Source organism: Chrysemys picta, chromosome 7 (assembly GCF_011386835.1).
Source record: "Chrysemys picta bellii isolate R12L10 chromosome 7, ASM1138683v2, whole genome shotgun sequence".
Taxonomy (NCBI): Eukaryota; Metazoa; Chordata; order Testudines; family Emydidae; genus Chrysemys; species Chrysemys picta.
This window is the reverse complement of record NC_088797.1, coordinates 129,163,004-129,176,662: the sequence shown is the minus strand read 5'-3', so window position 1 is coordinate 129,176,662 and position 13,659 is coordinate 129,163,004. Positions and strand designations below refer to the sequence as shown.

Genomic DNA, 13,659 nt, shown 5'->3' with positions numbered 1-13,659 from the left:
GGTGGGGGAAATTTGGGACATGCAGGGCTCCAGCAGCCAGAGAAAGAGGCGACTTTGCCCAGCCTCAGCTCTGTGGCTGCTGTGGTGGGGGAGAAACCCCGCTCCTTGTCAGCCCCAGCTCAGGAGCTGCCACTGTGGGGGAGAGCTGGAGAAACCCCCCCTCTGGGGCTGCTATGGTGGGGGAGAGAGGGCACATCCATCCCATTAGAAAGGTAAGACTGTGAGCTTTTATTTTTAGGACAAATTTTTTTTTAATTATTATTACTGTTTTTATATAGCGCTTTCATCCAAAGCATTTTACAACAGTTAGCTAACGGTACAAACAACATTTGGAAAGATCATTAAGTGGTCCGCCGAGACCCTCAGCAATTTTCAAGTGGTCCGCGGAAAAAAAGTTTGAGAACCACTGGCCTATGTGATGTAGGGGAGAGCAGAGAGGGAGCTGGCCTGCCATGGTGGCTTGGTTCCCCTGCTGAGGAAACTGGGCCCTTCACTCCGGGGTTCCCTTAGCTCATGTTGGTTACCTCCATGACTTGCCCAGCCAGAATCCACTCCCTCCCAACCTGCACAGCTCCAGTGCAGGAGAAAGGGAGGAACATGCCACCGAGACAACACACATACAAACGTACACCTATGCAGGCAGAGGTCTGCATGTGGAGAGACCCCACTATGCAGTTTTCAGTATGCAATGGCTTGCAACATTTAAGGACTGATTTTCAGAGGTGCTGTGCACCCATATCACCAGTTGGATTCGGTGATCCATAAACCTCACCACCTTTGCAAACTGGGCTCCTAGACCCTGACAGAACATGAGCAATAAACAACACTGGAGGTGTAGGAAGAACAAATTCATGCCAAAAACCTGTTTTTGTCTTTGACAGAATGGACAATCTTTGGACAAAGAACGCAGCAGGTGTCATGTTTCTGGCCTTAATAAAGCACCTGATATGGTGATTCACAAAATCATATTAAAATAAATAATTCCAGCTGTCTTGGATAGGAGCATGGTCACATAGACTAGAAACTGATCGACAAATAGCTAACAATAATAGAGCCATAAAATGACCGTGGCAATGGACTGACTTGGAGGTGGGTCTAGTGAGGTGCCTCGTGGCGGGGTGGTAGGTCTCATCTTATCTTATTTATTAAATGAGCGGAAAAAGGGAGCAAGTCGTGATAAAATCTCCAGATGATGCAAAACTGAGAGAAGCTGCATCCGCCATGGAGGACAGAGAAATTATACAAAAGGTCACATATGTTAGAAATATTGGCAGGGACTTACAGATGAGATTCAACTTGGATAAATGCAGCTGATGCATTTGGGAAAATAAAACCATCTGGGAAAGAGAAATCTAGCAGTGAATGAGGAGAGTGGGCAGAGAATGAAGCAGCAGTTTGCAATGCATTATGCCAGAAAGAAACGAACCTGATTTTGGGCTGCCGAAGCAGAAGCGTGACATGCAACAAGAAGCTGGTATTCTGATGTACAGCCCTCAAGACAGACAGACACAACTCTTTTATTAGGCCAGATCCTGATTAGATCCTGTGTTTTTTCTCAGTCCTCACTCAGGGAAACCCCCATTGAAGTTTAACCTCTGACCGTAGTAAGCTAAAATATTAAGCAAAAAAAAAAAAGTCACGTGGATATGACCTTGTATTCTGTGCCCGTGGGACTTGCCACAGGATCCATCCCTGCCACAGAACTGTGTTCCTCAGTCTCAGCCTTCATTTCAAAGCATGATGTCTCAAGCTCTCTTCTGGCTGTACAGGTAACGTTGAAAACATGAGCCAGGTGAAGTGCAGCGGTGTTTTGGTCAAGAAGCAGCGGCTCCGAGAAACGCAGGCTGCTCCATCAGCCTCACGCGGGGTGTTAATCCCAAAGACTATTTCAATGTCAATATTTTTAACTATTTCACTGCCGGTCGTTTAGCTAAAGTGCAGTCTCACCATCTCCAGCTGCCTCTTTCCTACCCTCGTGCCGAAAGCCCCAGTGTTTGTGTGTCTCTCAAACGCACATGCGGCTCCCCGGCCCCTCCGATGAGTTACGCGTTCTCACTGCAAACGTCTAACGTGGGGGACAGCATCGAATAAATGTAATATCAGAATCACTCAGAGGACACCGCTGATTGGATTGTGCACCTTCAGATTTAATTTAAAAACTCTATTTTTAATTAAAATTAAGCTCCTGACACATTTCCCACCTGCTGCCTCAGAGCCACGCAGAATCCAGGGACCGCGCTGGAGACTCCAGGCCCAGCTTGCCAGTGTACACCCGGGGTTTTGGCTTCGGGATCCATTCTCTCCTACCTGGAAATACCGGCTCCAGGCTCCAGTGGGAGTTGTGTCTGAGTAAGAACTGGGAGGTAGCAGCGTAAGGAGCTCAGGGTTTGCTCTGGGATTCTGTGCTATTTTGTGGAGTTGACTCCATGTCCCAAAGGATTTTGGGATTCGTATCAGTATCTTGCATCCGTTCTTGGAACAAAGGAAACCTGATCAAACTGAGATTGGGGGACACCCTAACTGGAGAAGGAGGGAGCCCTAGCCTTCCACAAAGTCTGTTCCTTTCTCCTGTTGCAATAGCCCTCCAAAACATTAGCCCGCCCAGCACCAAGAGAATACACAACTAGTTCAAGCAGGTACAAAGCCTACACTGTGCCACACAGACTGAGCCATGCACCACAATAGCGACCGAAGCACCTCACAACAGCAAACACGCCACAAACAACTCAGCAACAGATTTCCACACAAGAGCAACAACTGAACAGCGGAACTGCTAGCTAGTCAGTTGTTACACCAGCAGCAATCTGTGCTGCAGTAAGCCTCCACTTGATCCCCTAGCACCCGGGGGGAGGGGAAAGTGTGCAAGCACGAATGCATGTGCCTCAGGGTATCTCACACGATTGTGCCAGGACATTGTGAATAGTGCACGGCTTTCTCTATTGTGCACAGGCTGGGTTTGCGCTGGGTGAGGTTCACGGGCCCTCTCTCTTCCCACAGGAGAGGAGCTGTAGCTCACTGGGCTGAGAGTCTCTGGAGGATTTGCTTGGCTCCCCTTTGGTGGAATTTAAGGTCCACAAAGATCTTCCAGCCCTGGGCGCTTGCCCTCCCGACCTGACACAGGAGCCTTGCAGTTTCTTGCTGATCCAGGGCAGGAGTGGGGGGAGGCTCTCGCGGCAGGCGTTGCGGAAGGAGGCTGAGGAGATGCAGAAGAGGAGGGGGTCCAGGGCACTGTTGAGGTACCAGAGAGGCAGTGAGAGGTAGGTCTTCAGCCAGGTGTAGAGCACCAGGACGCTGGTGCTCCAGCTGTGAATGTAAAGGTGCATCAGGGATGACGCCGTGTCGGGGAAGTTGCAAAAGAAAAACGCAGCCACCACAGCACCTGCATGGAAGAGAGGAGAGCGATTCATGCCCAGCCGCATGGCACAGGGCTCCTTGCATAATGGGATTCTGCAGCCATGGAATGACCATAGCATTGTCCCTCTTTTAGAACCTGATGCACAATTGCACCCCCAAACTCAGATTTCATTACAAAAATGTCTCTCTCTGCCCTTTTGGTTTAAAAGAAAACTTTCAAAAGGGACCCAACTGTGACCAAGACAGTGACACCTGCCTGAGTCTGCAAAGAGCCTGAAACCACAGCTCTGGAAGAGAAAAATTACACCTTGTTCATCACGATGAACTTCAAAATCACATTTCCACTTGAATATTTTTAACCTGCTCTTGTCACAATTAACACCTCAGCTTGCTATATCAGAGAGATCAGAAAGACGGTTTAATTTCCCTGTTTTTTCAGTATTTCTTTTGTACATGTGACAATGCTTTCTGTATAGCTGGTGTCACTATGTCATGTAGAAACAGGGAAGAGAAAAACATTTTAGAAGTAGGAAAATGGGATGTAAAGCAACAGAAATCAGCCAAGTGCTAATGGACAGAGAGATTACTCTTACAATGTTTTTTATGTTTACTGGATTTCATCTTGAAGGGTTCCTTGAGATTTTAAGCCTCCACATTCAACCATCTCGCTGGGGATTGTTAGAAAAATATAAAGTAAATAAAATAAAAACTAAACAATAATAATCTTGCTTCTGGCCTTGCTTTTAAACAAGCGAAATAAGCAAGCAAGAGTATGTAAGTGAAAGCACAAGGCTGGACCCCCTGCCCTCCACCCGGTAGCCGTGCCTTTCAGTAACAAGAAAAGATAAGGGGCTAATGGAGCAGCAGGAAGGTGTTAAGAGAAGATGCAAAGTCTGCAAAGTGACCATGGCCACAAGTAACCCCACTCCTTACCCCTCCCACCAGGTGCAGAAGAGGTGGTCTTATCACCCCCAGGCTCCCCAGATTGGAACATGACCATGTATTGGAAGGGGTGGTACCAGGTGGGGGCACTACAAGTATAATTCAATTTGCCAAGAAGAGGGAGGCGGAAGAGGGAGCTCTGTCGGCGTGCGGAGCTAGGGGTCAGGAGAAGGAGGGGGTTCTAGTGGCATATAGAATAGTCGTTGGGGGAGGGAAAGAGGAAACTATCGGCATATAGCGATAGCCCGACTGTGTAACGGGCTTTGAAATATGCTTGCTTGTTTAGCCCCAATAAACCCATCCAATTGCCTGCAGACTGGACCCTGGACTGTTATGTTACGTAAGGGGGGCAATGCCATACCAGGCCACCCTGACTTCTGGGCTCCTGCTGGCGGTGGCGCTGCCTTCAGATCTGGGATCCCGGCCAGCAGCAGCCACGGCTCTCCCGCCGCCCAGCTCTGAAGGCAGCACCACCGCCAGCAGCAGCCACAGCTCTCCAGCCGCCCAGCTCTGAAGGCAGCACCACCGCCAGCAGCAGCCACAGCTCTCCAGCCGCCCAGCTCTGAAGGCAGCACCACCGCCAGCAGCAGCACGGAAGTAAGGGTGGTAGAACCGCAACCCCCCTGCAATAACCTTGCGACCCCCCCCCCACAGCTCCTTTTTGGATCAGGACCTCTACGATTACAACACCGTGACATTTCAGATGTAAATAGCTGAAATGATGAAATGTATGATTTTTTATCTCCTAGGACCGTGAATTTGGTGGGGCCCTAGATATAGTGTACTTCGACTTTCAGAAAACCTTTGGCAAGGTCCCTCACCAACGGCTCTTAAGCAAAGTAAGGAGTCATGGGATAAGTGGGATGGTCCTCTCACGGATCAGTGACTGGTTAAAAGATAGGAAACAAAGGCTAGGAATAAATGGTCAGTTTTCACAATGGAAAAATGCGGGGAAAGGAGTCCCCAAGGATCTGTTCAGGGACCAGAGCTGTTCCACCTGTTCATAAATGATCTGGAAAAGGGGGTGAACAGTGAGGTGACAAAATTTGCAGATGATACTAAGTGCTGGTCCACACTAACCCCCCACTTCGAACTAAGATACGCAACTTTAGCTACATTATTCACGTAGCTGAAGTCGAACTATCTTAGTTCGAACTTACCGCGGGTCCACACGCGGCAGGCAGGCTCCCCCCTCGACTCTGCGTACTCCTCTCCTGGAGCAGGAGTACTGGCGTCGACGGCGAGCACTTCCGGGATCGATTTATCGCGTCTAGACAAGATGCGATAAATCGATCCCAGAAGATCGATTGCTTACCGCCGGACCGGAGGTAAGTATAGATGTACCCAAAATTACTCATATAGTTAAGTCCTAAACTGACTGCGAAGAGCTACAAAAGGATCTCACAAAACTGGCTGACTGGGCAACAAAACAGTAGATGAAATTCAGTGTTGATAAATGCAAAGTGATACACATCGGAAAACATAATCCCAACTATACATTCAACATGATGGGGTCTAAATTAGCTTGTGGCACCTTAGAGACTAACAAATTTATTAGAGCATAAGCTTTCGTGGGCTACAGCCCACTTCTTAGCTATGCATATAGAATGGAACATATGCATCCGAAGAAGTGGGCTGTAGCCCACGAAAGCTTATGCTCTAATAAATGTGTTAGTCTCTAAGGTGCCACAAGTACTCCTGTTCTTTTTGCGGATACAGACTAACACGGCTGCTACTCTGAAATTTAAATTAACTGTTACCACTCAAGAAAGAGATCTTGGAGTTGCTGTGGATGTCTCTGAAAACAACCCTACGTACAACCAGGACCCCTCAATCAAGTCCTTCTGGTGGGTTCAGGGAGCTTAGACCCCAGCTTGGGGTTCCCTGTGTTGCACCTCCCAACCCAAACTGAAACTAAAAACTCCTCCAGCAGCTTTCTTCCCCCGCCCCCTTTGTTCAGTCTCCCCGGGCAGAAGGTGTCACTTCTCCCACCCCCCTCCTGGCTCAGGTTACAGGTCAGGTAGCTTCCTGCAAGGGAAGTCCCCCATCCCCAATGAATGCAACATTCCCAGGTCAAATCTGCCCCGCTCCCTGCTCCGTCACAGCAGTTCTGGTGGCTCTATCTCTAAAAAGATATATTAGAATTGAAAAAAGGACAGAGAAGGGGAACAAACATGATCAGGGAGATGGAACAGCTTCTGTACAAGAAAAGATTAAAAAGACTGGGAGTGTTCATCATGACGGGTGTGGAGGAAGCGAGTAGGGAAGTGTTATTTACCCCTTCATATAACATGAACAGAGATCACCCAATGAAATTAACAGGAAGCAGGTCTAAAGCAAACACACACAAAGAAGTATTTCTTCACACAAAGAACAGTCGGCCTGGGGAACTCGTTGCCAGGGGATGTTGTGAAGGCCAAAAGTGTAACTAGGTTCAAAAAAGAACTAGCTAAGTTCCTGGAGGATAAGTCCATCAATGGCTATTAGCAAAGATGGCCAGGGACGCAACCCCAAGCCTCTGACTGCTAGAAGCTGGGAGTGGACAACAGGGGATGGATCACTCGATAATTGGCCTGTTCTGTTCATTTCCTCTGAAGTGTCTGGCACTGACCACTGTGAAACAGGACACTGGGCTGGATGGACCATTGGCCTGACCCCGTCTGGCCGTTCTGATACGGGCTCAGGGGCCGTGAGCTGCAGTCAGTTTCCTGGGATGGGGAATGAGGAATTCAGCCTTCCTCCTCCACATTTAACGTCACCTCGTGCCCTGCCCAGCTGAGGGCGGGATGGGGAGATGCAGCCCCTCCCGGCACTGCGACCCTCAGCTGTCTCCTGTGCACCAACCCCCCAAATCAACTCTCACACGTTCCTTTGGTGCCAAATGCCCCAGCAGCCTTGCCCAGATACCCCAGAGCTCCACCTGCCCCTCCCCGTTGCTCAATGCCGTTGCTCACCACCACACAGAAACCTGCAGCACAATGAAAATCCCGGGGCAGCGTACCATGAATGGATTGATTCACCAGCTGCTCAGGCTTGCTGTACTGGGCTGGGCAGAAGGGGCAGTAAGGGAGAGAGGGCTGGGGGAGCAGAGCCCCTTAATTCTGGTTCCTGCCATGTAATTCCAGGGTCCCTATTGAATCATTTAGGTCTAACATGCTGCACGGGCCCCAGGGCCGTGGTTATGGAGGGGCTGGGCAAGGCCATGAGGGAAGTAGACAGGGCTGGGACTGGACTGTGTGGTTTGGCTCAGCTCCGGCCTCGAGGAGGGATGAGCCCACCGACAAGGGAGCGTTTGCATAGAGTGTTCCCTGTGCTCGGCACAGAGGCTGCTGCCGGGCCCGACTCCATTCGTGGCTGCAGGAATTCCTGCCTGCAAAGGGAGCTCCGGGGAATTGGCAATCCCACTAGCGGGCAGGGCGCTGAGTGAGCCAGCCACCTGCAGAGCAGAACCCGGGAACGCAACGCGCGGATGGAAGGAGTCAGAGACATCTGCTCAGCCTTCTGGAGGGGTCTGACTAACCGTGTAGACAGGACGGTCTGTTTGTTCCGGAGGCGCTGGTCACAGCGCCAGAGCGCAGGTACATTGGGCTTCGCATGTGGACTGTGAGCTCCTGGGGCAGGGAGCACAGCTCCCTGTGTCTCTGTACGGAGTCGGGTGCAATGGGCCTGATCCCGACTGAGACCGGCGCCGTTCATGCCACAACACTAAGAACAGCAGTGTCAGGACTGCACTTCCTGCTGGGCAGATGGGACCGTGCGTCAGCGGCTGACGCTGTCAGGATGACTCTGCTAGGAGCATGGATTGGGTTGGCTTCTCTCCCCGCGTGGGGCTGGTTAACTCCTGGGTGCACCCTGGATACTGGATGTGGCAGTCGCACTTACGCAGCTTTTCACTCCTCCAGTTCGTTAATACACATTATTTATTTTACTGATTAAAACGAGTCTCAAAAACAGTTTAGATTTTCAAAGAGGCGGGAGGAGGTGCAGGATACCCTCCCAGGCCCCCCACATTGCCCCAGGCCCACCGGACCGGCCCAGCCTCACTGGACTACCCCAGCTGCACCGGACCACCCCAGGCCCAGGCCCAGGCCCCAGGCCGGCCCAGGTGCAGTGCGTGGGACAGTACACGACGTGATAAAACAAACAGGGTGTGACGCTGCTCTGGGTACGTGGGTGCGCTGGTACATTGGATCTAGCCCCGGCTCTGCCACTGACTCGTGTGACTTCGACAAGTCACTTAGGCCCGGATTTTCTGAACGTGGCCTCTGAGTTTGGGGCTCGTCTGGGCCAGCTGGGGCCTGACTTTCAGAGGTGCTGAGCATTGACGCTGACCGGGGGCTGCCGGTGTGTGGCAGCTCTGAGAATCAGGCCCCAGGTGTTCAGAGCTGGCCTCTTAGAACGTGTCACAGGGGACAAGAGGCCACGTCTGGAAGCGTGGGGTCTTCCCCCCACCGCCTCCCCACCTGTGAAATGGGCTGAAGACCCTGCCCTGACCTGGGAAATGTTGCAGGGCCCTGGGACGGAAGGTGCTAGGGAAGCGTTGAGCGCCGTTCAGAGGCTGTCGCTCACCCATGAGGTGCCGGGCCTTCCTCTCCGACGGAGGCAGGCTCCCGGGGGGCTGGTTGACCTGCGCGGAGAAGCCCCCGGAGCAGGGGTGGGTCAGCCCCATCTCCTCCCGCTGCCGGCGGGTCTGGCTGAGGTGGCAGAAGATGAGAAGGTGGAAGGTGACGATGGCAGCCAGGGGGAGCAGGAAGCAGAGGACACTGCGCGCTTCGATGATGCTCCTGTAGATGACGTACGGCTCGGGCTCCAGCATCTCGCAGACGGTGGAGAGGAAGACACTCTTCTCCCGGCGGGTGGAGGTGTAGTCCAGGATGCAGGCTGACGCCTGCCCGTAGACCACGGTAAGGGGCACCGAGCTCACAAGGGCCAGCAGCCAAATGAGGGCCAGCAGGTAGGCCATGCGGGACTGCCGCAGGCCGGTGATGGCCCACATGGGGTGGCAGACGGCCACGTAGCGCTCCGTGGTGAAGGCGACGATGGTCCAGCTGGTGGTGGCGCAGCACAGCTGGCGGGCCATGAAGTAGAGCTTGCAGACGGCGTCGCTCAGAGCCCAGGGGTAGTACTGCCAGAAGTAGCGGTACAGGGTCACCGGCACGGTGAGCAGCATCAGCACGTCGGCCGTGGCCAGGCTCAGCAGGTAGAAGCGCACGGCGCTCGCCCTCATGCGTCCGCTCCGCAGCAGCGTCAGCACACTCAGCCCGTTGGCCAGGAGCCCGAAGACGAAGAGCAGGCTGTAGAAGACGGTGACGGGGATGGCCACGTAGTCGGGCTCCTGCTGCTGGGCACTGATCAGGAGGTGCCGGGGGTCTGGCTGGGTCACGGGGGCCCCCGCGGTGCTGTTCCGGGCCGACCGGTTCTGAGCAGTCAGGTACCCCAGGCACTCACTGGCCCCGGCACCCAGGGGCTCAGAGCCGTTCGTGCTGGAGCTTGGGGCCATGCAGGCTGCTGGGGGGCCCTGGGGAGCCGGGGGGCCTCACCAAGAAAGCTGGGTTCACTCTCCAGGGCCAAGCAGGTTCAGAATCCGACCCCCTCAGCCAAGCGCTGCGTGCTGCCTCTGCGAAGGGGTAGAGCAGGGAATGCTGGGAAGGCGCGGGATTCGGGCCGGTTTCTCCTGGTGCAGCAGCCAGCCCCTGGAGGGAAAGCAATGAGTGTCATGGTTTGTCTCCCCCCTGCAGAGGGGCCCGGGGGGGGGGTGTTAGGTGGCTTCACCCTGCCCACTACCCTGAACACCAGGCCCCTTCCCAGCCCTCCCAGACACTGGCCGCCCCCCCTGCTGAGGGAGGCAGTGGCAGGGCTGGGAAGAGGACCCAGGTGTCCCTGGCCCCAGCTCTGCCCACTAGCCCTCGCTGTCTCTCAGTGTCGGGGGGGAGGGCGGCAGGCCGTGGTGTGCCATCCACTCACCTGTCTGGGTGCCGCTGCGCCCCCATGGCGACAGACCCCCTGGCCCCGCAGAGGGTGGCAGGCCGTGGTGTGCCATCCACTCACCTGCCTGGGTGCCGCTGCACCCCCATGGCGACAGACCCCCTGGCCCCGCAGAGGGTGGCAGGCCGTGGTGTGCCATCCACTCACCTGTCTGGGTGCCGCTGCGCCCCCATGGCGACAGACCCCCTGGCCCTGCAGAGGGTGGCTGTGGCAGGCCGTGGTATGCCATCCACTCACCTGTCTGGGTGCCGCTGCACCCCCATGGCGACAGACCCCCTGGCCCCGCAGAGGGTGGCAGGCCGTGGTGTGCCATCCACTCACCTGTCTGGGTGCCGCTGCGCCCCCATGGCGACAGACCCCCTGGCCCTGCAGAGGGTGGCTGTGGCAGGCCGTGGTGTGCCATCCACTCACCTGTCTGGGTGCCGCTGCGCCCCCATGGCGACAGACCCCCTGGCCCCGCAGAGGGCGGCTGTGGCAGGGTCCCTTAGGGGAAGGGCGTCAGAGCAGCAGCAGCTCCGACTGATCAGCCCTAGAGCCAGGCAGCCGGGACAAAACCCGACCGGGAGGTGGGAACCCAGCAGGGGGAGGGGGCTGCACCCCCTGGCCCGTGGCCATGGCCGGGGGAGGAGCAGCTGGGTGAGGACACTGGTGCGGGGGCTCAGCCGGCCCCAGCAGACACCTGCACAACCCACTCGCTGGGGAAGACACCAGCTGGAGGGCAAGTCTGACCGCCCAGCTCCTGTCAGTGGGCTCAGACCCAGGTCCCAGCGCACTGTACAGCCCTGCGGCGAGCAGGCTCCCCTGGCAGCTCCCCCAGCAGGGAGCGTCTCCCGGGGTCCCGGCTCTCAGCCCCACAGTGCCATCGACGCCGTGACCCCCGCCTCCCAGCCACACCCTGCTCCCAGGGCGAGGTTGTCAGGCCGAGGGGCAGAGGCCTGCCCGCCCACGCTGACCTGGCAGGGCCTGGCCTCGCTAAAGCCAGGTGTGTTCTTGGCACGGGGCGGCTAACGCGGCGTCTGGGTTTGTGACGCGGGTTAGCGTCACCAGTCCACCCCTGGCTGCCCGGCAGGCTTGGCCTTGTGCCCCTAGGCTGCAGGCCGCGTTGCTGGGTCTGTGCTGCTAGCGGGGCCAGAACACACCTGGGTTTGCAGAGCGGCCCTACCCCGAGCTGCTGGAGGTGGGGCCGAGCACAGGTCGCCCAAGGAGCCAGCTCTGCCCCTTTCCTGCTGCAGGGAGGGCACCGGCCACTGCTCCTGGGTCTGCCCAGGGTGTCCCTTGGCACATCCCGACTGGGGGAGCCTGGATACTCAGGGCTCCCTGCTCGGCCAAGGGGGGACCCCGCAGCACCTCCATGGGCTAGCGGGGAGGAACGACTTTCTAGGAAGCTGCTCCACGAGGAGCTGCCCTGGCAGAGAACCCTTCCCCGTGGGGCAGATGGAGGGGCTGCTGGGGCACACCCCCTCCTCTCCCTTCCTCCATCCCCCTCACTGCCAGCGTTCACCCCCCACACACAGCCACAGCCCCCCCGTGCTTCTGGGGCACACACCCCCTCCCCTCCCCTCCTCCATCCCCACCTCCTACTGCCAGCGTTCACCCCACACATACAGCCACAGCCCCCCCGTGCTTCTGGGGCACCCCCCCTCCCCTCCTCTCCTCCATCCCCACCTCCTACTGCCAGCGTTCACCCCACACATACAGCCACAGTCCCCCCGTGCTTCTGGGGCACACATCCCCTCCCCTCCTCTCCTCCATCCCCACCTCCTACTGCCAGCGTTCACCCCACACATACAGCCACAGCCCCCCCGTGCTTCTGGGGCACATCCCCTCCCCTAATCCCCCTACTGCCAGCATTCAGCCCCCAAATTCCCCAGCCCCCGTGCTTCTGGGGCACACCCCCCAGTCCTCCATCCCCACCTCCTACTGCCAGCGTTCATCCCCCACACACAGCCACAGCCCCCCCGTGCTTCTGGGGCACACCCCCTCCCCTAACCCCCCTACTGCCAGTGTTCACCCCCCAAATTCCCCAGCCCCCCGTGCTTCTGGGGCACACCCCCCTCCTCTCCCTTCCTCCATCCCCCCTACTGCCAGCTTTCACCCCACACACACAGCCACAGCCCCCCGTGCTTCTGGGGCACACCCCCTCCCCTAACCCCCCTACTGTCAGCATTCACCCCCCAAATTCCCCCCCCACCTGTGCTTCTGGGGCACACCCCCTCCTCTTCCTTCCCCCAATCTCCCCCTACTGCCAGCGTTCACCCCACACTTTCCCCAGCCCCCCCGTGCTTCTGGGGCACACCCCCTTCCTCCCACCCCCCCTACTGCCAGTGTTCACTCCCCACCTCCCTCATCCCCCCTTGCTGCTGGGGTGAGCCCCCGACCCCCGCACCTATCGAGGTGTCCCGTGCTGGGGGGCGCCCCCCGCGCTTCCCCCGAGTTCTAGCGCCGGGGACATCCGCCCCCCCCGGTCTGTCCGGCGCCCCCACCCCGGGGCGCCGGGTCCCGCACTCACCTGCGCGGAGCCTCGCGGCGCTACCGGGAGCCGGGCTGGGGGCTGCGGCGCTGCCAGGCGGCACTGGGGGGGCGGGGGGCGGCTCCAGCCCAGGGACCTGCCCCCCCGCCGGGCCGGGGCCGCCGCTCGCTGGCCGCACCCCGCTCCGCCAGGCACCGGCCGCCGGGCTCCCGGGACGCAGCGACCTGGGCTCGGGAGCCGGGACAAACAGGCCGAGACTCGGGATGCTGGGGGCAGCGCCTGACCCCCTGGGCATGGGACCCCCGGCCAGTGCCCCAACCCCAGCCAGCGTCCCCACCCCCAGTCAGCCCCCCGACCCCCCTGGGCATGGGACCCCCCAGTCAGTGCCCCAACCCCCCTGGGCATGGGACCCCCAGACAACACCCCAACCCCGCTGGGCATGGGACCCCCCAGTCAGTGCCCCAACGCCCCTGGGCATGGGACCCCCGGCCAGCGCCCCAACCCCGGCCAGCGTCCCCACCCCGTCAGCCCCCCGACCCCCCTGGGCATGGGACCCCCCCAGTCAGTGCCCCAACGCCCCTGGGCATGGGACCCCCGGCCAGCGCCCCAACCCCGGCCAGCGTCCCCACCCCGTAAGCCCCCCGACCCCCCCTGGGCATGGGACCCCCCCAGTCAGTGCCCCAACGCCCCTGGGCATGGGACCCCCAGACAACACCCCAACCCTGCTGGGCATGGGACCCCCCCAGTCAGTGCCCCAACGCCCCTGGGCATGGGACCCCCAGACAACACCCCGATCCCCAATCAGCACCCCGACCACCCTGGGCATGGGACCCCCCCAGTCAGTGCCCCAACCCCCCTGGGCATGGGACCCCCGGGCAGCGACCCGACCCCGGCCAGCACCCCGACCC

General features: G+C 57.8%; 1 protein-coding gene across 1 annotated transcript; it reads right to left on the bottom strand.

The window, feature by feature from the left end:
• Positions 1-725: 725 nt before the first annotated feature.
• LOC101931839 (neurotensin receptor type 1-like) lies at positions 726-12,913 on the bottom strand. The gene is made up of 3 exons (XM_065552751.1): positions 12,791-12,913; positions 8,866-9,989; positions 726-3,379 (listed from the first exon to the last, which is right to left on the bottom strand). The coding sequence occupies exons 2-3, from the start codon at positions 9,794-9,796 to the stop codon at positions 2,973-2,975; spliced, it is 1,338 nt and encodes a 445-aa protein (XP_065408823.1). The 5' UTR covers positions 9,797-9,989; positions 12,791-12,913; the 3' UTR covers positions 726-2,972.
• Between the last annotated feature and the right edge of the window lie 746 nt (positions 12,914-13,659).